The sequence below is a fragment of the Oryctolagus cuniculus genome, chromosome 8 (genome assembly GCF_964237555.1).
Source record: "Oryctolagus cuniculus chromosome 8, mOryCun1.1, whole genome shotgun sequence".
In the NCBI taxonomy this organism is placed as follows: Eukaryota; Metazoa; Chordata; class Mammalia; order Lagomorpha; family Leporidae; genus Oryctolagus; species Oryctolagus cuniculus.
Window position 1 is genome coordinate 143,104,652 of NC_091439.1, and position 25,315 is coordinate 143,129,966.

The following is a 25,315-nucleotide window of genomic DNA, read 5'->3' on the forward strand; positions in this document are numbered from 1 at the left end:
CAATAGATAATGCTAGCAAAACTATTATCACTCTCTCTTCAGGAAATTGGCTAATAACAGAGAACCTCATGAAGTTTGGTATTAAATAATTTTAAGACTTGCGAGAATCTTTCCTCTACTATCTTACATAACTGAATAGAAATGTAGAGGTATCAGGCAACAAAGTGTGACTATCAATGTAACTATAGAACTTCCCATCTCTATAATGTCACCTTAGGGTGGTATGGGATGGGGAATACCCAAGAGACTAAAGATTGGTTAAAAGTGAGTGAAAACTGGCAATAAGAAAATGCCTACTGAACATATGATTGGAGCCAATTTATGAAAATCTGTTTTATAAGTGTTTTCCTACCATTATCTTTGCAAAACAGATAATGAACTTAGAAATAAAGTAATATTGGGTTGTAGTATTAGCAAGATAAATGAACTTTCATAAAATTACACAGGAAAATATGTACACATTATATACCTTATGCCATATCTAAGCTCTTTGTCTCATCCTTTGCTCAAATATTGCATATCCAATGGGTAATATATGTATTTATATTTAGTTCAGAACCCATTACTTTTATTACTACAATATAATAAAAATGAAGTCAAAGACACATCGCATACTGATTTCCAAACAGATGGTATATAGCTGGAAAATAGACTAAAGCTATAATAAAATGGGGAAAATGGGTTCATGAAATTAAAAGAAAGCTTAAAATACTCAGGGTGTCAATGAGTAACAAAATATGTAGTAACCGTGGGAGATGATGGCTTTATTTGAAGTGAGGGGAGGGAGGAGAAAGCTAGAAGGAGGCAAAAACACAATTGGGTCTAAAATTGAATTTCTCTGATAAGGCATTTCAGAAGCAGCTTGTCTTATTCACTCAGCAGCAAAATAATCATATGCACTTTAATAATCTTTATTTCACAGGAGTGCATTGCCAGAGTAACAGAATGTAAGCAGAGGAACAGCACCTTGCAGATCACAAAGGCAAATTTATGGAAAGAAATTTCACTGAGTTTCCCTTTTTCTTGCCAGGGTAATAACGGCTCTTATTTTTCCTGCACTATTTAATAATCTCACATAGACATTCTTTTACCTTTCCCTTTTTCATATCTGTTCAAACATGGACTATAGCATAAATCAGGAACTGTCAAGCTCAGTGGGCTAAGCAAAAAGCAGATGTTATATCTTTAGCATTTTTATATAATTATTTTTATTGCCATTTTACCACTGTCTCCAACCCTTCCAACTTTATTGTTGTTTTCTTCTCTCCATAAACCAATCTGATGATAATATTCCAAGAAAGAGGGCTTAAGGTGGGAATTGGTATTCAGCTATATTAATCTGTATTTATTAACTAAGCTTGCTTGCATGAAGATTTTAAGGAGATGATTGCAACTGAGGCATTATTTTTAGAAGGAAGTAAATTGATTTGTAGCAAGTGGACTAAAATGCATTTAGGCCAGAAATGCATTTACTGCAAAAATAATGATTTCTTTATACTCATGAACACACACTCAAATATACATACACAAGGGGGGAAGTTAGAACCAAAAGGAAGCAGAGTTAGGTTCTTTCAGCTGTCCGTAGGACACAGAATCTAATAAATTGGCCTTTTTTAATATTAACAAAATGAAAGTTTCCAGTGCTTTTTTTTTTAAAGAGAGTAAAAACTGGAGCTAATACTATGCTTACTAAACATCTGATTGGGGCCAATTTATGAAAATCAATGGTTTAGGCCGGCGCCGTGGCTCAATAGGCTAATCCTCCACCTTGCGGCGCCGGCACACCGGGTTCTAGTCCCGGTTGGGGCGCCGGATTCTGTCCCGGTTGCCCCTCTTCCAGGCCAGCTCTCTGCTATGGCCAGGGAGTGCAGTGGAGGATGGCCCAGGTGCTTGGGCCCTGCACCCCATGGGAGACCAGGAAAAGCACCTGGCTCCTGGCTCCTGCCAGGATCAGCGCGGTGCGCCGGCTGCAGCGGCGGCCATTGGAGGGTGAACCAACGGCAAAGGAAGACCTTTCTCTCTCTGTCTCTCTCTCTCACTGTCCACTCTGCCTGTCAAAAAAAAAAAAAAAAAAAAAAAAAAAAAAAAAAAAAAAAAAAAAAAAAGAAAATCAATGGTTTAGGCCAGCGCCACGGCTCACTAGGCTAATCCTCCACCTTGTGGTGCTGGCACACTGGGTTCTAGTCCCGGTCGGGGCGCTGGAGTCTGTCCCGGTTGCCCTTCTTCCAGGCCAGCTCTCTACTGTGGCCAGGTAGTGCAGTGGAGGATGGCCCAAGTGCTTGGGCCCTGTACCCCATGGGAGACCAGGATAAGTACCTGGCTCCTGCCATCGGATCAGCGCGGTGCACCGGCTGCAGCGTGCCGGCGGTGGCGGCCATTGGAGGGTGAACCAACGGCAAAGGAAGACCTTTCTCTCTGTCTCTGTCTCTCACTGTCCACTCTGCCTGTCAAAAAGAAAAAAAAAAAATCAATGGTTTATAAATGTTTTCCTACTATTATCTTTGCAAAAAGCTATACCTTGTAAAAGTGAATTTAGAAATAAAGTTATATTGGACTGTGGTATTAGCAAGATAAATAAATGAGCTTTCATGAAATTACACAGGAAAATATGTTTACATGATAAAGGTTTGACTTCCACCAAGAATTTTAAGTCAATGCTACCTCTTAGTTTTAGCATGTCCTCTGAATGCAAATCTGTGTAGTTTATATAGTTCTTTCTGTGGGTATGAAGGAAAGGTATCATCCACAAAGTAAACTGTGCATAGTTTCATCCTAACATATTCTGAACTTTGATAAGATTTATTAAAATGTAATTTTTAGAAATTATTCTTTCTTACCAGGTAAATCTTGCACAAATACCAAAACTTAAATTCATAAAGCTACCCTAGAAATAGTTAATGGCAAAAGAAAAAGTAAAATTTGAAAATGCCAAGCAAAAACATGTTAAAACAGCAAATTACAGGAAAAACATTCCACAGTGTTGTAGCTAGTGTGTTTCTGATGCTCGTGGAAATGGGTCGTGTTGAAATACTAAGATTTCTGATATTCAAGAGGAATTCCAAACCCAAATGCTGTGGAAGTCAAAGCCTGATTCTCATTAAGCACAATTCAGAGTTCTAGAGATTTTTAAACCCAGCAGACTCTATTTTAGATTGTTTCTCCATATTACAAAACTATTGATTTAAAATCGGCTCCTGATTTTCATTCTACATAGAGTCACTTTATTTGGGGCTTTCCGGGAGCCACTATCTTCTTTGATGGAAAATCTATTATTTGACCTATCTGATGTTAATTATTTCTTAATAGCCTATGAGTTCCATAAGATAGTATTACCAGAAAGGCAGATATTCCTCTCCTTGAGTTCTTCTTGACCTGTAGATTCTCTAAGGAGAGTCCGCTGTGGAAGAAAGATTATTGGTTTGTGAAAAGAGTAGCGTATCTGTTTTCTTGGGATTTGAGCCTTTATCCCTGCTACATGAAAATCATCAACTCCACCACATTTTTAATTGTTATAAAGATGAGCATGCGGCTGCCAATAAAAGCTTGGAGATAGGTGAATACAGGTCAAATGGTGATCTCACTTCAGCTGTAAATATCTTGAAATCATCTGCTGATAGGGCAAGCATTTAGCCCAGGGTAAGATGCTGTTTATAATGCCCATGTCCCATACATGCCTGAGTTCAAAGCCCACCTGTGGCTCCTGACTCCAGCTTTCTGCTAATGCAGACTCAGGGAGTCAACAGTGGCAGCTCAAGTATTTGGGCTCCTGCCACCCACATAAGGTTTCTAGACTGGGTTCGCAGCTTCTAGTTTTGGTATTGGCCAAACCCTGGCTGTTGGGACATCTTAGGAGTGAACCAACCAAAGGGAGCTCCCTGTCTATATGTCTTTCTGCCTCTCAAAAAAAAATCACCTGTCACCATTTGGTCTACCTCATTTAATAAAAAAATAATAATTATTTTTCCTTACTTGAATTCAAGGCAGTTTTGGAACCACATGAGACAGAATCTTAAAATGAGACTCCTTATTTATGTTAGCTGAGGCACTAGACAAAGGGTTTGAAGGTGAGAGAATAAAACATGATCTAGTTCTTACACGAGGAGGAGGAGGAAATGAGTTACATGATTTTCAAGATATTTAACCATGTCAAGTTTATAAAGGATTGGGAGTGTATGAGTCAGGGAACAGACTGGTCTTCCTGTCAATAAAAACAAAAACAAAAACAAAAACAGAGACTAGCTACTGTGCTAAGTGTCCTATCACACTTCCAAGGGGAAGGAGTCAGGATGCAACAACTCCCTTCATATGATCAGGAGAGAGGGGCTTTCAGAAGATTATCTGGGGAGCATAAATAGTGACTCCTGCCATGTTGGACTTGAATCTGACTCATGCCCAAGACTGATTGGCCACATGTTTTGAAAGTGGAATGACAAAGAGATGGCTTTTTTAAGTGACCTGTATTCTTAGAGTTTGTAAGAACAATTGTTGCTTAAGTTTATGTCATGGAACAGAGGTGGTCCATGTGCACAGGAGAGATGATACAGATTGCCTTAGACCCATATACCTGACTAGAAAGTGCCAGTGATGCCAAAAGTCAAGTGAATTACCATCTTTTCTAGCATAGTAAGTGAAGAGAGAGCTTAACTAAATCAGATTATCTGCAGGTACCTGTCACATCCTATTTCTCCTGTAAATGGTCAGCCTGTATTAGGATTGAATTGGGAAAAAAAGGTAGCTATAATTTTGATTATTGAAAGTTTTTATTATTTTACTAAGATTAGATGTGCCCATGGTGTATTTTGATTATCTGTTAGTGAAGAAAAACATCAACTCTACCCTAAATTTCATGAACAGACATGGGAAGCCCCATAGAATAAATTAAGACATTCTGAATGTCAACAGTAAAGTTTCTTTATAATAAAGAAGTTTTGCTTTTTCAGCCTAATGAGTATGTGTGTGTGTGTGTGTGTGTGTGTGTGTGTTGGAAAATGGTGATCTTGAAAGAATAGAAAAGTTTGGTGTTGGGGAAAAAACATTGCCAATTTGATCCTTTTGATCCTCAGATTATTATCTCTGGCTCTGGGGCCAGTAAATCAATGCTTTATTCTTGGCCCTGTCCATACTTTAGTGAGAAGATACTAAAGTCAGACAAAAATCATAGTTATCAGGAAGATTTTCATTAGATTATTTTATCCATGTAATCTTTTCTCTTCTTTAGAAGTCCTTCTACAGCTTTACTTGTTCTGATATCGCCCTACTTTCTGTTTTTGCCCAGAGCTCAAGTAACGGAATCAAAATCAAGGAGAATTGATTAACCTTAAAAATCAATCAGATTTTCACTAAGTATCTGAATGTTCCAGATAGTATTTTTTAAAAAGATTTATTTACTTATTTGAAAGGCAGAGTTACAGAGAGAGGCAGAGGCAGAGAGAGAGACAGAAAAAGAGAGAGAGACAGAGAGAGAGGTCTTCCATCTGCTGGTTCTCTCCCCAGATGGCCACAATGGCCAGAGCTGAGATGATCTGAAGCCAGGATCCAGGAGCTTCTTCCTGGTCTCCTGCATGGGTTTAGAGGCTCAGGACTTGAACCAGTTTCTACTGCTTTTCCAGGCCATAGCAGAGAGCTGGATTGGAAATGGAGCAGCCGGGATTTGAACTGGAGCCCATATGGGATGCTGGCATTGCAGGTGGCGGCTTTATCTGCTACATCACAGTGCTGGCTGTGCTTTAAAGAAAAAAAAATGGCTGCTTTAAAGAAAAAAAATAAAAGAGTTGTTTTACTGCCTTGCTAAAAGTAGGCCTAGACAAAGGGATTCCTTCCCAGTGAGGTCTGTTTGTTGAGTGCATACGAGATGGGCTTTCTATAAAGCTAGTTGCAAGGAGGTGTTTGTTCTGAGAAAGCAGCAGCACCAAGGAAATCTGTGTAAATCCTGCTGGCTTTTAGAGTCACTGGTCCAGAATGAACAAAACATGAGCAGGAGATGGGTGTTGTCCTATCAAGTCAAGTCAGACTCTAGTCGAGGAAACAAGGGACTCTCACTTCAAGTTGAGGGGACCTGACCAATGTGTGCCATGCCCAGGTGCCTGAGAGTTCTGTCAGTGCAGATTTTTTAGCTGTGTTCACTGCTGCTATGAACACGTACTCATTATTTGGGTCATGCACACTTGATTGATATTTCTCTTTTGTAAGCTGAAAAATAAATATGCATTCAAAAATGTAGACTACTGCAAAAGCTGCACATCCTATGGGTAACCAGAACTTCACCTGGCAACAGAGCTTGTGATTCATAAATATGCAAATATTCTCCTCTGAGAATCTCTACTTGAAAAGGAGGAGGCTCAAAAATTGATAGTTTGCAGAAGTAATAGCTGGCATGAGAACTGTCCAAATTATATAGGAAAAAAGAAACTGTTGCTGCATAATTGATATTGACAGAATTTCAGAGCCTTAATGGACACCATGTTTCCACTCTCCTTTGTCTGCCTGAAGTCACAGAGGACTTGTCTCCCTGTCAGCAGCTGCATTTTGAATTGCAGGACAATCTCGGGGTATTTGCATAAAATTTGAACACCTCCATTCTGAAATGTAAACATCTCATACTTGGCAGAGTCATTGATGTCTCCTTAAAGCGATTCCAACACAGCCAAGGAAAGGTTCAGGTGTCTGGAGTTCTCTGCTGAAGACCTCACTGCCAAGCCCCATCTTTGGGCTTTAAAAGCTGTGGCAGGGGCCAGCACTGTGGTATAGTGGGTAAAGCCACCACCTGCAGTGCCAGCATCCCATATGGCTGCAGGTTCCAGTCCAGGCTACTCCTCCTCCGATCTGGCTCTCTGCTATGGCCTGCAAAAGCAGTAGAAGATGGCCCACATGGGAAACCCAAAAGAAGTTCCTGGCTCCTCATTTCGGATTGACGCAACTCTGGCCATTGTGGCCAAATGGGGAGTTAACCAGTGGATGGAAGACCTCTCTCTCTCTCTCTCTCTCTCTCTCTCTCTCAGACTCTCCTTCTTTCTCTGTGTAACTCTTTCAAGTAAATAAATGAATCTTTTTTAAAAAAAAAAGCTGTGAAAGACTAGTTACAAATACTGGCAAATTTTCAGATTCCCTTAATTGATACCATCTTTAATTTACATTTACAGAAAAGGTTGTTTTTTAAATGTAATTATAATGAGCTACTTCTCAGCAATTTCCCTTTTATCTCTGTCATTTTATTATAGTTCTGACCAAGCTACTGATTTTTTTTTCACAGTAATGACAATATATTGTATATCGTAAGGTGTGTATCACTTTTAAACTTTCTTTTCTTTGAATTTAGACATATCACTTATGAGCATCTTTAGTATCTTAGCTGAAGGCAGTACTTACACTGTGAAGCTGAGTCACCAGCTTCCTCAGAGTTCTATAAGTTGTCCTGATGATGTTCATATACAAAATTTTTCAGGGCTATCTTTGTCCAATGTAGTCATTCACAAGTACCAGGTAATATACTTAGTACATTTCTTGATTATTATGGAACTTTAAATTTCACTAGATTTAAAAACTAACATATTTTGAGCTAATTCTAATAAGCAGCACAATCTTTGACTTACAATTTTATTGTTTTTTAAAAAATATTTCTTTTTTAATGTATTATAATAGTCTATTTTTCACTAGCTTTCCCATTATCTCATTGCCTGTCTATTATGGCTCCTACTGAATTACTCCTTTCTACTCACAGTCATCATTTTATTTCATAAAAATCCAACATGTTTTTATTACTGTCTTTAAGATTACCATCACCTGTATTTTTCTTTAATATCTCAGTGTATTCCAGACCTGCCACTGTGAATTCATGGCCATGTTGGTTAAGTGTTCATAATGAGGTCATGAACTCCATCAAAATTCTCTAAGTTGTGCTAGCAACCGTCATGCACACATGTTTTCAGAGACATTTTAGACCCACATGATAGTCACTCTTTTCAGGTACTATATTAGGTTCTTTTCAAGTTCTTTTTTATATTTCATGAAATTCTAAACTTCCTATTAATATATGAAAGTTTCAATAGAATGAGTTAAAATCCATCTATTTTAAAGATTTCTCTGATAAGTGTATGATCTTCATTTGATTTACATTTTGTGAAAATTATTTCATTTTCCTTTTTTAAGGTAATTATTATCATTTCCAGTAATTTACCTCATATTTGCTTGTCATTCTGCTATTACTTCTAGAAAATAATTGTTACTTACCCTGGTCACAGTGTATTTTATTTCATAACACCTGGATTCTCTTTTTATGTATTTATTTTGTGTGTGTGTGTGTTTGAGCTTATATCACCCACATGTATCCTTGGTATCCCATTTAAAGCTAATCTAACCACTGTGAACTTGAGGCCATCTTGGTTGTATTTTTTTTAACTTTTATTTAGTAAATATAAATTTCCAAAGTACAGTTTATGGATTACAATGGCTCTCCCCCATAATTTCCCTCCCACTTGCACCCCTCCCATCTCCTGCTCCCTCTCCCATTCCATTCACATCAAGATTCATTTCCTTTTTTTTTTTTTTAATTTTTTTGACAGGCAGAGTGGACAGTGAGAGAGAGAGACAGAGAGAAAGGTCTTCCTTTTGCCATTGGTTCAGTCTCCAATGGCCGCCACGGCCAGTGTGCTGTGGCTGGCACACCACGCTGATCCGAAGGCAGGAGCCACATGCTTCTCCTGGTCTCCCATGGGGTGCAGGGCCTAAGCACTTGGGCCATCCTCCACTGCACTCCCGGGCCATAGCAGAGAGCTGGCCTGGAAGAGGGGCAACTGGGACAGAATCTGGCACCCTGCATGGGACTAGAACCTGGTGTGCCAGCGCCGCAAGGCAGAAGATTAGCCTATTGAGCCACGGCACTGGCCAAGATTCATTTTCAATTATCTTTATATACAGAAGATCAATTTAGTATATATTAAGTAAAGATTTCATCTGTTTGCACCCACACAGAAACACACAGTGTAAAATACTGTTTCAGTTCTAGTTATAGCATTACTTCACATTGGACAACACATTAAGGACAGATCCCACATGAGGAGTAAGTGCACAGTGACTCCTGTTGTTGATTTAACAATTTGACACTCTTGTTTATGGCATCAGTAATCTCCCTAGGCTCTAGTCATGAGTTGACAAGGCTATGGAAGCCTTTTGAGTTTGCCGACTTCAGTCTTTTTCCAACAGGGTTGTATTTTGTTTTTAAAGAAACTTTCATTGGCCACAAAATTGCATAAGTTTTTCTGACAATTTTCATGTATACAATTTTTCAGAGACTTCTTAGGCAAATATGGTCATTCTCCCTTTCCAAGTATCATATTTGATGGCAATTATGAATTTTTCCAGAACTATGACATTTATCTTTGATTTCTGAAAGTGTCAATAGTTTAATTCAAGTTACTGACACTTTTCCTTCATGGTTATAATGGTATTTGATGTGGATTTTTAAATTTTGTGAAAATTTTTAATTTATATTTCTTCTTAATATATTGTAATTGTTTAGTTTTCAACAATTTCATTTATATCTGTTGGTCACTCTATATTGCTCCTACAAAATTTCTCACATCTTTCAAAGTGATCATCATTTATTTATTTCATATCATCTGCATGCTTTTTCATCTGTTTTATAAATTATAGTTAATACTAATACCTGTATATTAACATCCTAGTGCAAGTCAATCTTAGCAGTAGAATCCCATGGCCATCTTGGTTGGCTTTGTTATTATGAGGTCCCCAACTCCATCACAATACTACAACTGTTCCTGGCTACCATATTTTACACATATTTTTAGAAATATCTTAGACTCATTTGATAATTCATCATTTTCAAGTTTTTTTTTACTTTTTCTGGACTTTATGGAATTTTAACTTTCTCTTTGATTTTTAAAGGTTCTAATAGAATATTTCCAGATATAGACATCTTTCCCTCAAGATTTTTGAGGTACATTACAAATTTCCCCATACCTCTGGCCCCTTATGCTCTAATAATATTTCATATCATTATACTTATATACTTATCACAATTAATGAACCACAGCTATATTTCTAAACTTTTTAATCCAAATTTCTTTTATCTCTTTCACCCAGCCCAGTGTCTGTCAATTAACATTCTGTGTTCAGGATAAGTTTTTCTTTTAATATTAACTTCCACATGCAAAGGAGAACAAGCAGTTTTTGTGTCTCTGAGTCTGGCTTATTTCACTCAATGTTATGTTCTCTATTTGTAGCACCCATTTTGCTACAAATGACAGGACTTCATTCTTTTCATAGTTGAATAATAGTTCATTGTGAATATATATCCCATTGTCTTTATCCATTCATCTTATTAAGCATATTTGGTTGATTCCATATTTTCGTTATTGTGAACAGTTCTGCTATAAACATGGTTGAGCAGAATCTCTTTGATACAATGAGTTTAAATATTTTGGATAATACTCAGTGTTGGGATCATTGGAGCATATAGAAATTCTATTTCTAGATTTCTAGGACATCTCAATATTGTTTTCAATGGTGACTGTATAAAGTACACTCCTGATAACAGTGTATAAAATTCTAGTTTTTCTATATCCTCACCAACATATTAATGCTTTCTCCTTTTTGGATAATATTCATTGTGATAAGGGTGAAGTGATATTAATTTGCACTTCCCTGATAGCTAACATTATTGAGCATATATGTGTGTGTGTGTGTGAGTGTGTGTGTTGATCATTTGCATTTATACTTTTGAGAACTGTCTATTCAGGTCCTTTGCTCATTTTTTAAATATGTATTTATTTATTTGAAAGTCTGAGTTACACAGAGAGAGGAGAGGCAGGGAGTCAGAGAGAGAGAGAGGTCCTCCATCCAATGGTTCACTCCCCAATTGGCCACAATGGCTGGAGCTGTGCCAATCCGAAGCCAGGAGCCAGGAGCTTCCTCTAGGTCTCTCACACGTGTGCAGGGGTCCAAGGACTTGGGTCATCGTCCACTGCTTTCCTAGCCAATAGCAGAGAGCTGGATTGGAAATGGAGCAGCTGGGTCTCGAACTGGCATCCATATAGGATGCCGGCACTTCAGGCCAGGGTGTTAACCTGCTGTGCCACAGTGCCAGCCCCTCTTTGCTCATTTTTAAACTGGTATCTATAGGGATATGGAATACACTTTATGTGAAAAACCTCATGAAAATCACTCATAGAGTTTTTATTTTCTCATTTATGTTCAAATAACATGTTCATGGTGCTGAATGCCCCTCATCATCCTCAAAGAACTGAGACTGGGATCTCATTAGTACCCATGATGGTGGATGCAGCTGTATTCTGCACAGAGCTGTAAGGGAGGAAGCAAAGGCAAGTTCAGGGACCAAAAGGATTCATGACAATGGATAAACTAGATCGACAGCATAATATATAATTATGTATCTTTAAAATTATGAGATTAAACTTTTATATATACATACTTAAATAAAAGTTAATATGAGCTTTTCAAAAAAATATATGGATATACTCTCATATTAACCCTTTGTTGGAGCTTGCAAATATTTTCTCCCAATTTTTCAGACTTCTCTTAACTCCCTGATTGCTTCTTTTGCTGTGCAGAAGCTTCTGAGTTTGATATAAATTCATTTGTCTAGTTCTTCATTTGTCAGTGTTTTGGGGGTCTTATCCAAGAAGTCATCATGTTACACAAATATCTTGGAGAGTTTCCCCTTATATTTTCTTTCAGAAAGTTCAGAGCCATAGATTAAAATCTTAAATTTAGGTTTTTGATCCACCTTGAGTTGATTTTATATATAATGAGAGGTTAATACCACACACACACACACACACACACACACACACTTTAGTTTTGAAGAACTGTTTATTGAAAAGACTACCCCTTTTTAAATGTACATTCTATAGAACTTTGGTCAAAAATCAGTTGCCTGAATGCACATGAAGTGATTTCTGGACATTTTATTTTCTTCCATTGATCTATTTGACAATTTTATGTTATTACTGAAACTTTGTAATATGCTTTGAATTAGGTACTATGATGCCTCGACCTTTATTGAAAAATGAAATGACACAGATTGCTAGGTACAAGATCAATATAGGGCTTGGCATTGTGGCATAGCATGTAAAGCTACTGCCTGCAAAGCTAGCATTCCAAATCGGTACCAGTTTGAGTCCTGGTACCTCCATTTCTGATCCAGCTCCCTGCTAATAGCCTGGGAAAGCTGTGGAAGATGCCCCATGTTCTTGGACCCCTGAACCCATGTGGGAGACCAGAAAAAGTTCCTGGTTTCTGGCTGGCTCTGGCCTGGCCTAGTTTAGTTGTTGTAGCCATTTGGAGAGTGAATCAGTAGATGGAAGATTCTCTCTCTCTCTCTCTGTGTCTCTCCTCTTTCTCTCTCTCTCTGTAACTCTGCCTTTCAAATTAATAAAGAAAAAAGTTAAAAATTATTTTAAATGAGACATATCTATCTATCCATCTAATCAACAGAATTGCTATGTACAAAGAAGACACAAATAGGAAACAATTTTAAAGGACACAGACAGACTAGAAAATGAATACCCATACAAGAAATGAAACAAGGAAGGACTAATCTATGTAATATCTTCAAGTGTTATTTAAAAAATATAGAGTAGTACATAATTCCTATCAGTTTGTTTGACAAAGATTTTAAATGAAGTTTGAGAAAACATTGTATTCTCATCAAAATTGATACAGGCCTTTCTTTTTGGTGATTTTAGCTCCCACATATAAAGGAGAACCTGTGGTATTAGTCTTTCTGTGTCTGTCCAGTATGTTTTTGTTTTTGTTTTTGCTTTTTTGCTCAAGTTTACTTTGCTATTCTGGGTAGTTTTTTCATACATATTTTTGGATTGTTTTTCTTCTTCTATAAAGAATGTCATTTGTATATTGACAAGGATTGCACTGAATGCATACTTAAGATGCTATAGATTCTTAATGATAATAAATCTTACAATCCATGAGCAATAAATATCTTCACATTTTTATGTCCTTGATGATTTCTTTCATCCATATTTTATAAATTTTATTGTAGAGATCTTTCATTTCTTTGGTTAAATTTATTCCTAAATATTGGATTGTGTTTGTGATATTGTGAATGGGATTTCAAACCTGATGTCTCTTTCAGTGAGATCATTGTTGGTACATAAAAATCCTACTGTTTTGGTTTGCTCCCTTTGTAACTGTGATTTCACTGAACTGATTTATAAATTCTAACAGCTTTCTGCTGTAGTGCTTGGTTTTCATCCAGGTACAACATCATGAAATTTACAAATGTTAATTTTAAAAGTTTATTTATTTATTTGAAAGGCAATTACAGAGAGGGCAAGGCATAGAAAGAGAAATATTCCATCTATTTGTTCACTCCCCAAATCGCTGCAACAACCAGGCCTGGGTCAGTCTGAAGCCAGGAGCTAGAGATTATCCAAGTCTCCCACATGGGTTCAGGGGCCCAAGCACTTGGTCCATCCTCTGCTGCTTTCCCAGGTGCATCAGTAGAGAGGTGGATCATGAGTGGAGTATCCAAGAATCCAACTGGTGATCATATGGGATGCTAATGCTGCAGGCGGTAGCTTTACCCATGATACCACAGAGCTGGTCCCAAATATGGCTATTTCGAATTACTACTTTCCAATTTTAATTACCTTATTTATTTTCCCTTCCAAAATGTTCTTGCTAGTACTTCCAACAATATACTGAATAAGACTGGTGAAAAATGGACATTTTTCTCTTATTCCATATTTGAAAAGAAGTGATTTCTGCTTTATACTTTTCAGTATAAAAGTAGCTGTTGGTCTGTCTTATAAAGGCTTTATAATTTTGAGATGTGTTCTTTTTAACCTAATTTGTAGAGGATTTTTTTATTATAGAGATATTCGATTTTATCAACTGCTTTCTGTGTCTGTTAAAATGCTCACATGATTTTTCCCTCATTCTGTTGATGTGATTTATGAGGTTTTTGATTTCCAAATGTTGAATCACCCTTGCATCTTTAGATGAAATCAAACTTACTGTTTTGTATAATCACTGATGTAGCTTTGGATTTGGTTTACTAATGTTTTGTTGAAACTTCTGCATTTATGTTCATCAAGCATACTGGTCTGTAGTTTTATTTTTTGTGTTGTGTCTTTGGTTTTGGTATTGGTAATGCCAGCTTTCTGAAAAGTATTTTATAGTTTTCTTTTTTAAAAGTATTTATTTACTTGAAAGGCAGTTACACAGAGGCGGGGGAGGGTAAGATAAATAGCAAAAGCAAGAGTGAGCAAGAGAGAAAGAGTCTTTCATCCATTGGTTTACTTCCCAAATGGCTGCAATGGCCAGGGCTGAGCCAATCCTAAGACAGGAGCCAGGAGCTTCTTCTGGGTTTTCCTCATGGGTGCAGGGGTCCAAGGACTTGGGCCATCTTCTACTGCTTTCCAAGGCCATTAGCAGAGAGCTGGATCTGAAGTGGAGCTGCCAGGCTTCAAATTTTCAAATTGGCACCCACGTGGGATGTTGGCACTCAGGCCAGGGCTTTACCTGCTTCTGCCACAGTGCTGGCCCCTTACAGTTTTGTATACTCTAAAATATTTTGCAGTAATTAGAAGAGTATTTGAGTCATTCCTTTTTAAATGTTTTATAGAATTTAGGGTTTTCTTTGTTGGGAAACTTTTATTAATTACTACTTCAGTAGTATTATTCAGGAATTTACTTGAGGCTTTTAATTTGTTAACACACAGTTCATAGCAGCTTTTTATGACACATCATATTCTGTAGTATCAACTGTAATGTCTACTTTTCTTCTCAACTTTTATTTATTGAGGTTTTTTTCTTCTTTTTTTGTTATTCTGGATAAAGGCTTTTCTATTTTGTTTATCTTCTTAAAGAACCAGCTATTTGTTTTATATCTCTAATATTCTTTTAGTTTCAATTTCATTTATGACTGTTCTTATATTTATTTTTTCTTGTGCCCTGCTAATTTTTGCCTATGGCTTATTTTTCTTTTTCTGTTTTTTTTTTTTTTAAGATTTATATTTTTTTGAAAGTCAGAGTTGTTTTTTTTTTTTTTTTTTTGAAAGTCAGAGAGAAGAGGCAGAGAGAGAGGTCTTCCATTCACTGGTTCACTCCCCAATTGGCCATAACGACCAGCGCTGTGCGAATCTGAAGCCAGGAGCTTCCTCCAGGTCTCCCACACAGGTGCAGGTTCCCAAGGACTTGGGTCATCTTCTACTGCTTTCCCAGGCCATAGCAAAGAGCTGGATAGAGGCTGGCACCATGGCTCACTTGGCTGATCCTCCACCTGTGGTGCTGGCACCTCAGGTTCTAGTCCGGGTTGGAGCACCAGGTACTAGTCCCAGTTGCTCCTCTTCCAGTCCAGCTCTCTGCTGTGGCCTGGGAGGGTAATGGAGGATGACCCAAGTGCTTGGGTCCCTGCACCCACATGGGAGACCGGGAGGAAGCACCTGGCTCCTGGCTTCAGATTGGCACAGCACCAGTTGTGGCAGCCAATAGGGGAGTGAACCAACAGAAGGAAGACCTTTCTGTCTCTCTCACTGTCTATAACTGTCTCTGTCTCTCTCTCTCTCACTGTCTAACTCAGCCTGTCCAAAAAAGAAGAAGAAGAAGAAGAAGAAGAAGAAGAAGAAGAAGAGCTGGATAGAAAGTGGTGGAGCAGCCGGCTCTCCAACCGGTGCCCATATGGGATGCCTGCACTTCAGGACAGGGTGTTAAACCACTGCGCCACAGTGCTGGCCACTTTTTCTGGGTTTTTGAGATGCAGCATTAGACCATTTATTTAAGATCTTTCAAATTTAAATGTAAGCACTTGTCATTATAAAATTTCCTCTTAATACTGCTTTTGCTGTGTTCTATGCTTTGATATGTTGTGTTTTCATATTCATTTGGTTTAAGAAATTTTCTGACCTCTTTTTAATTTTTTAAAATGATACATTGGTCATCATGTTGTTTAATTTTCATGTACCTGTGAACTTTCCAGTGCCCTTTTTTATTATTATTGATGTCTAGTTTGATTGATTTCAGTCTGAGAAGGTAGGTACATGGTATGATTTCAATCTTTTGAAGTTTTTGAGACTTGATTTCTTCATTAGTAATCAGTGTCAGCATTGTCTACATGTGCCACAGGTTTTCGTTCTTCAGCCTTTTGTGGATGTTACAGTATGACTTTGAAGTGGCGTGAGCTTCCATAGGTTCTTAGTCCCTAGAGTTGTCAGTCATACTGGGGTTTGTGATGTCTGTATCCACATTTCTGGTCATGCTACCCTTTTCTACCAGGCAAACATGAATATTTCTGGTGCTTGTGGCAGCAAAATTTATGGCCTTTTTACTATACTATGTGGATAAGACATTCCCCAGGTCCTGATATGTTAGCCTGAATAATACCCAGAAATTTAGCATCATGAGTTCAAGTCCCAAGTCTGGGAAATGTTAAGGAGACATTCCCTGAGTCCTACAGGGTGAATACAGTTTATGCTGAGGGTTGTGTATCAGCAGGTCTGGGTCTGGAGCACTGGAATGCTTATAGGCTCCATTCCCTAGGGTCTAGGTGTATTTACATGACTCTCTGAAATACAGTACACAGAGTGCCAGCCCTGGAGATACAGGATACAGCGGGGTCCTTATCCAGGTCTCTCAGGTTGACTGCCAATTATTCCAGGGATTGAATTCCAGCCTGAAGCATACAAAGATAGGACTGTATAACTCCCACAGATGAGTGTTATTCCAGGGCTTATAACACCAGCAGCAGCAATCCTAGAGCTTCAGATAGTGGAGAGAACTTTCCTTTGTGCCTACAAGGCATGCAAAAATGATGCACTGTCCTGCCTTCCAGCACCATGTGCCAAGAGTTTCAGAAGAGGCCTCTTTAGTTCTGGTACTCTGGAATTCTGTATGAGATGCTACTGGTTACTAGCCATATGAGGCTGTGAGAATTTCTCTATATCATACAGAGCAAGCAAGTAGAGCTCCAGAGCTCCTGCAGTTGCAGAATTCACAAGGGCTGTCTCTACCATGGAAAATGCCCATGCTGTTTCTGGGGAATTCTGGTAGCAAAGGGGCTGCTTGCTTCATCCAAGGCAGGTGGAGTACAGTAGCTTCTTAAAAGTAGCTTGGGTCTGGCACTTTAGGGACAGATGAAGGTAATGTTGGTTTTGTCTTTGAAGCAAGGAAGTTGCTCAAAACCCAATCATCCCCCACAAATCTGCTTTCACTTGTAGGAAGCCTCCAAAAGGAGACACTGTATTGAATATTTTCCCATTTTGTATTAAAATGAGTATCTTGGCTGGGAAAGAAGGTTTTAAAACATAGTCTTATGTTTATATAAGGTAAATAAATTTTTTACTAACCACTTTTTATGCAAACTTAAAGTTATCATTAAATTCTAGAATTAATTCCAAAGACTGAAATGACTACCTCCACTGAGATAGCTACAACCTTATAGCTAATGTGTGCTCTTCCCCTCCTCCCTTTTGTTCAACAAACAGACCCACCAATCATCATTTCACTAGCTGAAAGGCACTAAATAATTTTCTTCATAGTACCACAGTGACCTAATATCTCCAAGTCAAACAGATAATTGGTTTCTTGATTTTGACAGCAAGAAATGAATCAGTAAGTTATCAGAGGATGACTTCATAATTGCAGAAGGGTTTTAACTTGCTAGCCTTTTTGGGAAATGAAATTATATTTTCCAATAGACATATCTACCACAGTACCTGACAGAGATGATCAATACATCATCATAAATAAAACCAGCAAACAAACCATAGTGATTATTTGCACTTTTAATGCATTTGTTAATCTTTATTGAATAGATTTATTGTCATACAATGAAGATAACTGGGTAAAAGCTCTGTCAATCATATGGAAAAACATAAAGGTCACTTTTTATAAGTAAAACTTTCAAGTTTGCACTTAAAAAGCAAAACTAAACAAAAAGCACACTGGCAAGGTGGTTTTCACAGAATGACACACTATATTCAAAACTGAGAAAAGGAAACAATATTGATGCCCCATTCTTAAAAATTAGTCAGATTTTTCCCAAAAATTGAGGTAGACACTCCTAGGGCTGAGTTCTGCTGAACTTTAAAATATATATTAAAATAAAAATACCAAAAGTGGACAGCTCCACATAAAATGAGAACACATTTCCCTAACAAAATTCAGAAAGAGTCCTGATTTCCCCACCACTGAAATCCTGTCATTGGGCTAATGATGCTTCACTGCCCTACTCTGTTATTAGTGGTCAACAAATGTAGATTCTGAATCTACTTTTTTTCTATCCAACTAAAGAACTACATTGGTGATGAGGCAGAAAATGAACAAATTAAATGCAAATACTTTAATTTTCAGAAATTTTGATTTTTTCATTACTTTACCTCTCCCCAAATTGAAAGAGATATTTTTGAAATGTTTCTAATAAATTAGTATAGAAAAATTATTTTTGGTACATTAACAGAGCAGTTATCCATTTTCTCAAAGTATAGGAATTTCAATTATTTTATTATTTGGTTTGTGGTCATTTGTATTATCACATTGCCATAAAAATGATAACTTCAAAATTAAGCCTACAACTAGAGATAAATAGCTATATTTCTATGAATTGTCCATGAGGCAAATGTTATCCAAACATCTCTTGTAGATTTCCATTATTCATTATTCCTGAAAAATCACTTCAGAGACAAAACAATTTTTTGTTTCAAATTTGTGACAACATCTTAATACTTCTGATAACTATAATCAATAGCAGGTAGTAAGACTTGTTTTCCAATGTGTTATATTAATGTATTTAAGTAATTAATAATGTATTTTAAGATAATTCTATTAATGTGTAAGTTTAGTGAAGAAATCTTAATAACACCAGAGATTGCTTAAAAGTGAAAAAATATTATAATTTTAATGAAACTGGCTGATATTGAAGGTTCCCTTCCAAAAATGAAATTCTATAAATCAATAAACTTAAAATTTGCTTTTATTACTAGGCATTTATCTTCATAAAAATATAACATTTAATTTATATCTAATAGTATAGTTCATTTGTATATTATAAGTACTACAGGATTTTTCTTCGCTTATTCTAAAAAAAAAAAAAAAAAAAAAAAAAACTACAAGATAACACTTTGGCTCTCCTGAACTGAAAATAATGAAAATGTTGTTCAGTATGAACTGCTTAAAAGAAGTACATAGGCTGGCGCCATGACTCACTTGGCTGATCCTCTGCCTGCGGTGCCAGTACCCTGGGTTCTAGTCCCGGTTGGGGCCCCAAGTTCTATTCCCAGTTGCTCCTCTTCCAGTCTAGCTCTCTGCTGCTGCCCAGGAAGGCAGGAGGGTGGCCCAAGTGCTTGGGCCCTGCACCCACATGGGAGACCAGGAGGAAGCACCTGGCTCCTGGCTTTGGATCAGCACAGCACACCAGCCATAGCAGCCATTTGGGGAATGAACCAATGGAAGGAAGACCTTTCTCTCTGTCTCTCACTGTCTAACTCTGCCTGTCAAAAACAAATATAAACATATGACCTTGGGAACATTTTTTGAAGCACAAAATCCCTGACATGACACCAGAAGTACATAAGGACATTCAACACACACGGGTCCTTTCTAGCATGTCACATGACAACTTGTAAGATTTTCTTGGTAATACTCAGGCAATATGCATGTTCATGATTCAGAAAATCTGATGAGGTTGCAAGCAATGAAAATAATAGGTGATCCTAGTAGGAAGAAAAGCTTGAAGTCCTTTCCTTTTTTCCTTGAAAGCCCTAAGAAAGGGTGCCTTCTTCCACATGAGGGACACAAGCACTAAATCTCAAAACTAGGTGGGAGGATACCTGGAAATTTAGGGACCTCCTGCTAGCCTGCATGCTCTCTATTAAACATGGTTTATCCCCTCTGAAACTCATGGGCACGGTTAATCCAGTGATGAGAAATTCAGCAGTGAGAACAGGTGAGGCCCTGTAGGAAGTGATCAGGATCCATTCATGTGTTCATGGATTAATGCCTTATCCTTAGGGGACCGCAACATAGACCACTTTGGATTGGCCCCCTCTGCACCCCTTCTGTCTGTCCACTGGTCTCTGTGCCACCCCAGGACTCTACCAACAAGAAGATCATCACCTGATGCTGCCCCTAGACCCTGCACCAAAACCATGAGGTCAATAATACCGCTTCCTTCTCACACACCAAGCCTGTGCTGCTGCACGATTAGCAACAAGAAAACTGACCCAGACCCCTACGCTGAGAGGACTGCTTGAGATCTGCTGCCTCAAGGAAATCAGGTCATACTGGAAGTTCAAGTTCTCCCTCACCACACAGAGACTGGAAAGCTGATGCCCCAGGGTTCAAAGAAGCTGCAGGCGGGGACTGCACACCACCCCGTGGTCCTGACAGCCAGCCCACTGCATACCAGAGTCCTAGCATCCTCCTCAGGGCTCCTGTGGTGTCGGAAACACAAACAGTAGCACTGGCTGAGCCGCCTGGAGCCCCTCTCAGGAGATATACCTTGTTCGATGACCGTACTTTGTGTAGTTCTTCTTGTCAGTGTATACACTTTAGAAATTGATTACAGCAGAAAACACATATGAACATGTATTTTTTAAAAAAAACTTGTTCTTTAGGAAAATTTTAGACCTATAGAGCTAACGAAAAAAAAAGGTACAAAAGTGAATTTTTGAATAAACATCTAGCTTTCATGAATGCATGGTGTTCTAAACCACACTAAATATATCACTGAGAACCAGAAGTAAATTGGACTGTCTTATTTTGTGATTTGAAATCTAACATCCTTTACTTTTCCTGCACAGAAGGTAAATTATGTTGTGATATGAAACTCAGTCTAAGTTTAGATACACAGGGGCAAGTTGCTTGCTCTAATGAAAACTTAGATCACTTACCCCAGATATTCCACTACCTTTAAAATAATATATCTATCATGGTGCATCATGAAGAAAATATACTTATGCCTAAAAATTTAAGTACAACTATTATAAACTGTTCAACAAAACTTAAAATTGTATGTTTTCAATATTGTGAAATGGAACATTTTTCTTTGCTTCCCAATAAAAGCATGTCGCAGTTTAATGTCTTGAGAATAAGAAGTGAGAGTTTATAAAGTGAAATACATTTTAAGGAGAGAATTTATAATGTTTATTTTTGAACCATTTATAAAATGTTCATTTTGAAATGCATTTTTTATTTGCATGTTAAAATTGTAACATTATCTATATATAAGTATTTTCATTCATCCTTACTGGTTATTGCAAACTACCACCTACCAGAATTAATTGCTTCCAACCATTTACAATTTGTTTCTTGACTTCAATTAACAATAATCGCACCTCAGATAAACCTCATTGGCTACGATACTGCCACTGTGCAAAGCTGTCTCTTCACTTCAAAGAAAAATAATTGATATATCTCTTGAGAAAACAAGTAAAAATAATTTGGCATCGTTTTACAAAATTGAAGTCCACAGAACTCTAAAACCACTGCAGAAATATTCTATAAACATGTACTCATACATATTGTTCTTACAATAGATTCATACCCATGTCATATGAGAGGAATTCCTTGCTCAAATTCAAAATTTTCACATTCTTCTCAGTATTTAATATGGTGACTGTAGTCGGCACAAGAAATTCTCTTTTTTAATATGTATTTATTTGAAAGTCAGAGTTACAGAGAGGCAGAGGCAGAAGCGGTCAGAGAGAGGTCTTCTATATGCTGGTCCACTCCCCAAATGGCTGCAACAGTGGGAGCTGCACTGATCTGAAGCCAGTAGCCAGGAGCTTCTTCCAGGTCTCCCATGTGTGTGCACAGGCCCAAGGACATGGGCCATTTTCTACTGCTTTCCCAGGCCATAGCACAGAGATGGATTGGAAGGGGAACAGCCAGGTCTCAAGCCACCACCCATGTGGGATGCCAGCACTGCAGGCAACAGCTTTACCTGCTGTGCCACAATGCTGGCCCCACACAAGTGATTCTCTACAATTAAAAGAAGAAATTTGGGTATGATCACCTTTCTAGCCTTCTTGTTTTTTGGGGGGCAGAGTGTTTGAATTTAGACTGACAACGATTCAGCCCACTCCACAAAGAAAAATGCCTAAATATTAGAGCATTGCTCCTGACCTCTCCTCAGTTGTTCCTCTATATGGGATTTCTTAATGACTTACATGATTGGAGATATGGGAAGGAGTAAATGAGCTACCATACTTCCTTGTGTTGTACTTAGAATGTTTTTAGGATGCCTACAAATGAACATGAGTTCTTGTCTGCCTTCATTTGTACTGTAAATTTAGAACATAATATGTGCACTGCAAGTGACTAGGTAAGGATGCAAGGTACTGGGGCAACAGAAGGGAGTCTTTTTTGCTAAGCACCAAGACTAACAACTCTGTGGGCTATAAAGCTCACATTTCCTTCCATGTCTAGCTTTAAATCATTCAGAATTCAGAGAAAGTAGGAATGTAAGTTATGAACACTCTTCACTGCCAGAAATTTTATGATACTCATGAGTTTATATTCAGGAATGACTTAAAATTTAAACAAAAATACCATAGTGAATTTTAAGGGATTCATCAATATCTATATTTGTAATTAAAATTCACATCTATAATTATATCTACTTTCACATGATTTGACAGAAATTATTATCTGGGATGGGTATTTAACAATGCCTTTTATAATTATAATATTATATTAAAAATAATCCTTGAAACACTTGGGAAGTTGATGCTATAAACATGTTTACCCAAAAATTAAATATCTTGGAAAAAATTTAAAGTTGTGAAAGATCTCCACAATGGAAATTATAAAACATTAAAGAAAAAAAAAAAAACAGAAGAACACAAAAGAAAATGGAAAAATATTCCATGTTTGTGGATTGGAAGAATTAATATCATAAAAATGTTCAAACTAGCCAAAGCAATTTAGATTCAATGAAATCACAGTAAAAATAACAAGGACATTATTCTCAGATTTGTATGGAAACACTAGAGACCCCAAATAGCTAAAGCAACTTTAAACAAGGAAAGTAAAGTCAGAATCATAACAATACTTGATTTCAAGACATACTACAGGGCCAGGGCAGTTATAAACAAAACAGCCTATAAGTGACACAAAAATAGACATGTTCACCAAAGAAACAAAATAGAAACCACAGAAGTTAATCCATGCATCCACAATCAACCAATGAACTAAAAACCAATCTCTGAAAAAAGGACTATCTCTTTAACAAATAGTGCTGGAGAAATTGGACCTCTACATTCAGAAGTATGAAATAAGACCTGTATTAACACCCTATACAAAATCAACTCACAATTGATCAAGGATCTACATCTATGACCTGATACTATCAAATTACTAGAGGAAACCATTGGGGAAACTCTGCAAGACATTGGCATAGGCAAAGATGTCTTGGAAAAGACCCCAGAAGCACAGGCAATGAAAGAAGAAAGAGCCAAAAGCAAAGAAGCTTCTGTGTTGCAAAGAAAACACTCAGCAGCAAAGTGAACGTACAGAACTGAAGAATATAGTTGTACTCTATATAATTGATAAAAGGTTAATATACAATATCTATAAAGACCTGAAGGGACTCAACTACAATAAAACTTATTGTGGCATAGCATGTTAAGCTTCTGACTGCAGTGCCAGCATCCCATATAGGCACTGGTTTGAATCCCAACTGCTCCACTTCTGATCCAGCTCCCTGACTGTGTGTCTGAGAAGGCAGCAAAGGATGGCCCAGGTGTTTGGACCACTACACCTAGAGGGAGTTCCTGGCTCCTGGCTTTGGACAGGCTCATCTCTGACTGCTGTGTTCATTCAGGCAGTGAACCAGCAGATGAGGACTTCTCTCTGTCTATCTCTCTCTCTAACTCTGCCTTTCAAATAATGACATACATACACACATACATCTTTTTAAAAAAGAGATAGGGGGAGACAGAGAGAAAGAGAGAGCACTTTCATTTTCCAGGTCACTCCCCAAATGTCTGCAATGGCCAGGGCTAGGTTATACTCAATCCAGGAACCAAGAGATTTATCCAGGTCTCCCCCATGGATCACAAGGTCCCAGGTACTTTGTTATCTGCCACTGCTTTCCCAGGTACATTTCTAGGGAGCTGGATTGGAAGTGGAGCAGCCAGGACTTGAACCAGCATCACAGGTTGCAGCTTATCCCAGCATTACAGATTGTGGCTTATCCCACTATGCTACATGCCAGCTCGTGTCCTGTCAAAGTTCTAAACTTCTATCAAAAACCACCATGACTGTGCACAGACTCCCCCACTGTGTGGTTGTGGGCCTCTTCTGGTCAGCATTTCAGATAATTTTCTGCAAGAGCATCGATCATTATCTTTAAATAATTTTAAGTTACCAATGTGCTCTAAGGCCATGAACTTCAGACTAGCTCTCTATAAGGAGAGTTGTATAATATCAATTACAGGAACAGGCATTTGAGCACAAAATGTTCAGAGCAACTTGGTGGTTCCCCACTGTTTCTATTGGATCTCAGACTGAATCACTCAAATGTGGTGTTCAAAATTTTAAGGTTAGCATTTTGAAAGTGCAGTATTGAGGCCAGCACTGTGGCACAGTGGGTTAAAGCCATGGCCTGCAGTATTGGCATCTCATATGGGTGATAGTTCAAGACCTGGCTGCCCCACTTCCAATACAGCACCCTGCTAATGCACTGAGAAAGGCAATGGAGGATGGCCCAAATGTTTTGGCCACTGCACCGATGTGGGGGACCCAGAAGAAGCTCCTGGCTCTTTGTTTCAGCTTTACTCAGCCCCCAGTTATTGCAGCCATTTGGGAACTGAACCAGCAGATGGAAGATTTTTCTCTCTGTCTCTCATTCTCTCTAACTCTGCCTTTCAAATAAATATATAAATAAATAAATATTAAAAAGTGCAATATCTTAACTGTTGATGATTGTAGATGGAGACAGGGAGAAACATACAAAATTAGTATATGAACTATTGTAAGAAATTTCTTTATATCAAAATGAACAGTTGGAATTCAAATGTTAAAAATATGCCATTTGCAATACCCCTAAAAATAAGTATTAATCTGGGGCCAGCATTGTGGTGTGGCCAGTAAAGCTGTCACCTGTGGTGCTGGCAGCTCATACAGGTTCCAGTTTGAGTCCTGGCTGCTGTACTTTTTTTTTTTTTTTTTGACAGGCAGAGTGGACAGTGAGAGAGAGAGAGAGACAGAAAGGTCTTCTTTTTGCCATTGGTTCACCCTCCAATGGCCGCCACCGCCGGCGCGCTGCGGCCTGCACACCACGCTGATCCGAAGGCAGGAGCCAGGTGCTTCTCCTGGT

General features: G+C 38.0%; 1 protein-coding gene and 2 pseudogenes across 3 annotated transcripts in view; 1 reads left to right on the forward strand and 2 right to left on the reverse strand.

Annotated features, from left to right (window-relative positions):
- LOC138843441 (protein WWC3-like) overlaps window positions 1–17,770 on the forward strand; it is a 67,383-nt gene extending 49,613 nt beyond the window's left edge. For 2 of the 3 annotated variants that reach the window (XM_070047297.1, XM_070047296.1), the window contains exon 3: window positions 15,581–17,770. In XM_070047297.1, the coding sequence (XP_069903398.1) occupies window positions 15,581–15,779 (199 nt within the window). In that variant the 3' untranslated portion in view covers window positions 15,780–17,770. Of the gene's footprint in view, window positions 1–922; window positions 2,099–15,580 lie in introns of those variants that run through there. The other variant, XM_070047298.1, reaches the window with a different exon arrangement.
- LOC100339685 (inducible T-cell costimulator pseudogene) lies at window positions 6,006–13,138 on the reverse strand (annotated as a pseudogene).
- A 3,480-nt stretch (window positions 17,771–21,250) lies between the features above and the next one.
- On the reverse strand, window positions 21,251–21,374 carry LOC138843620 (U4 spliceosomal RNA; annotated as a pseudogene).
- Window positions 21,375–25,315: the final 3,941 nt, after the last annotated feature.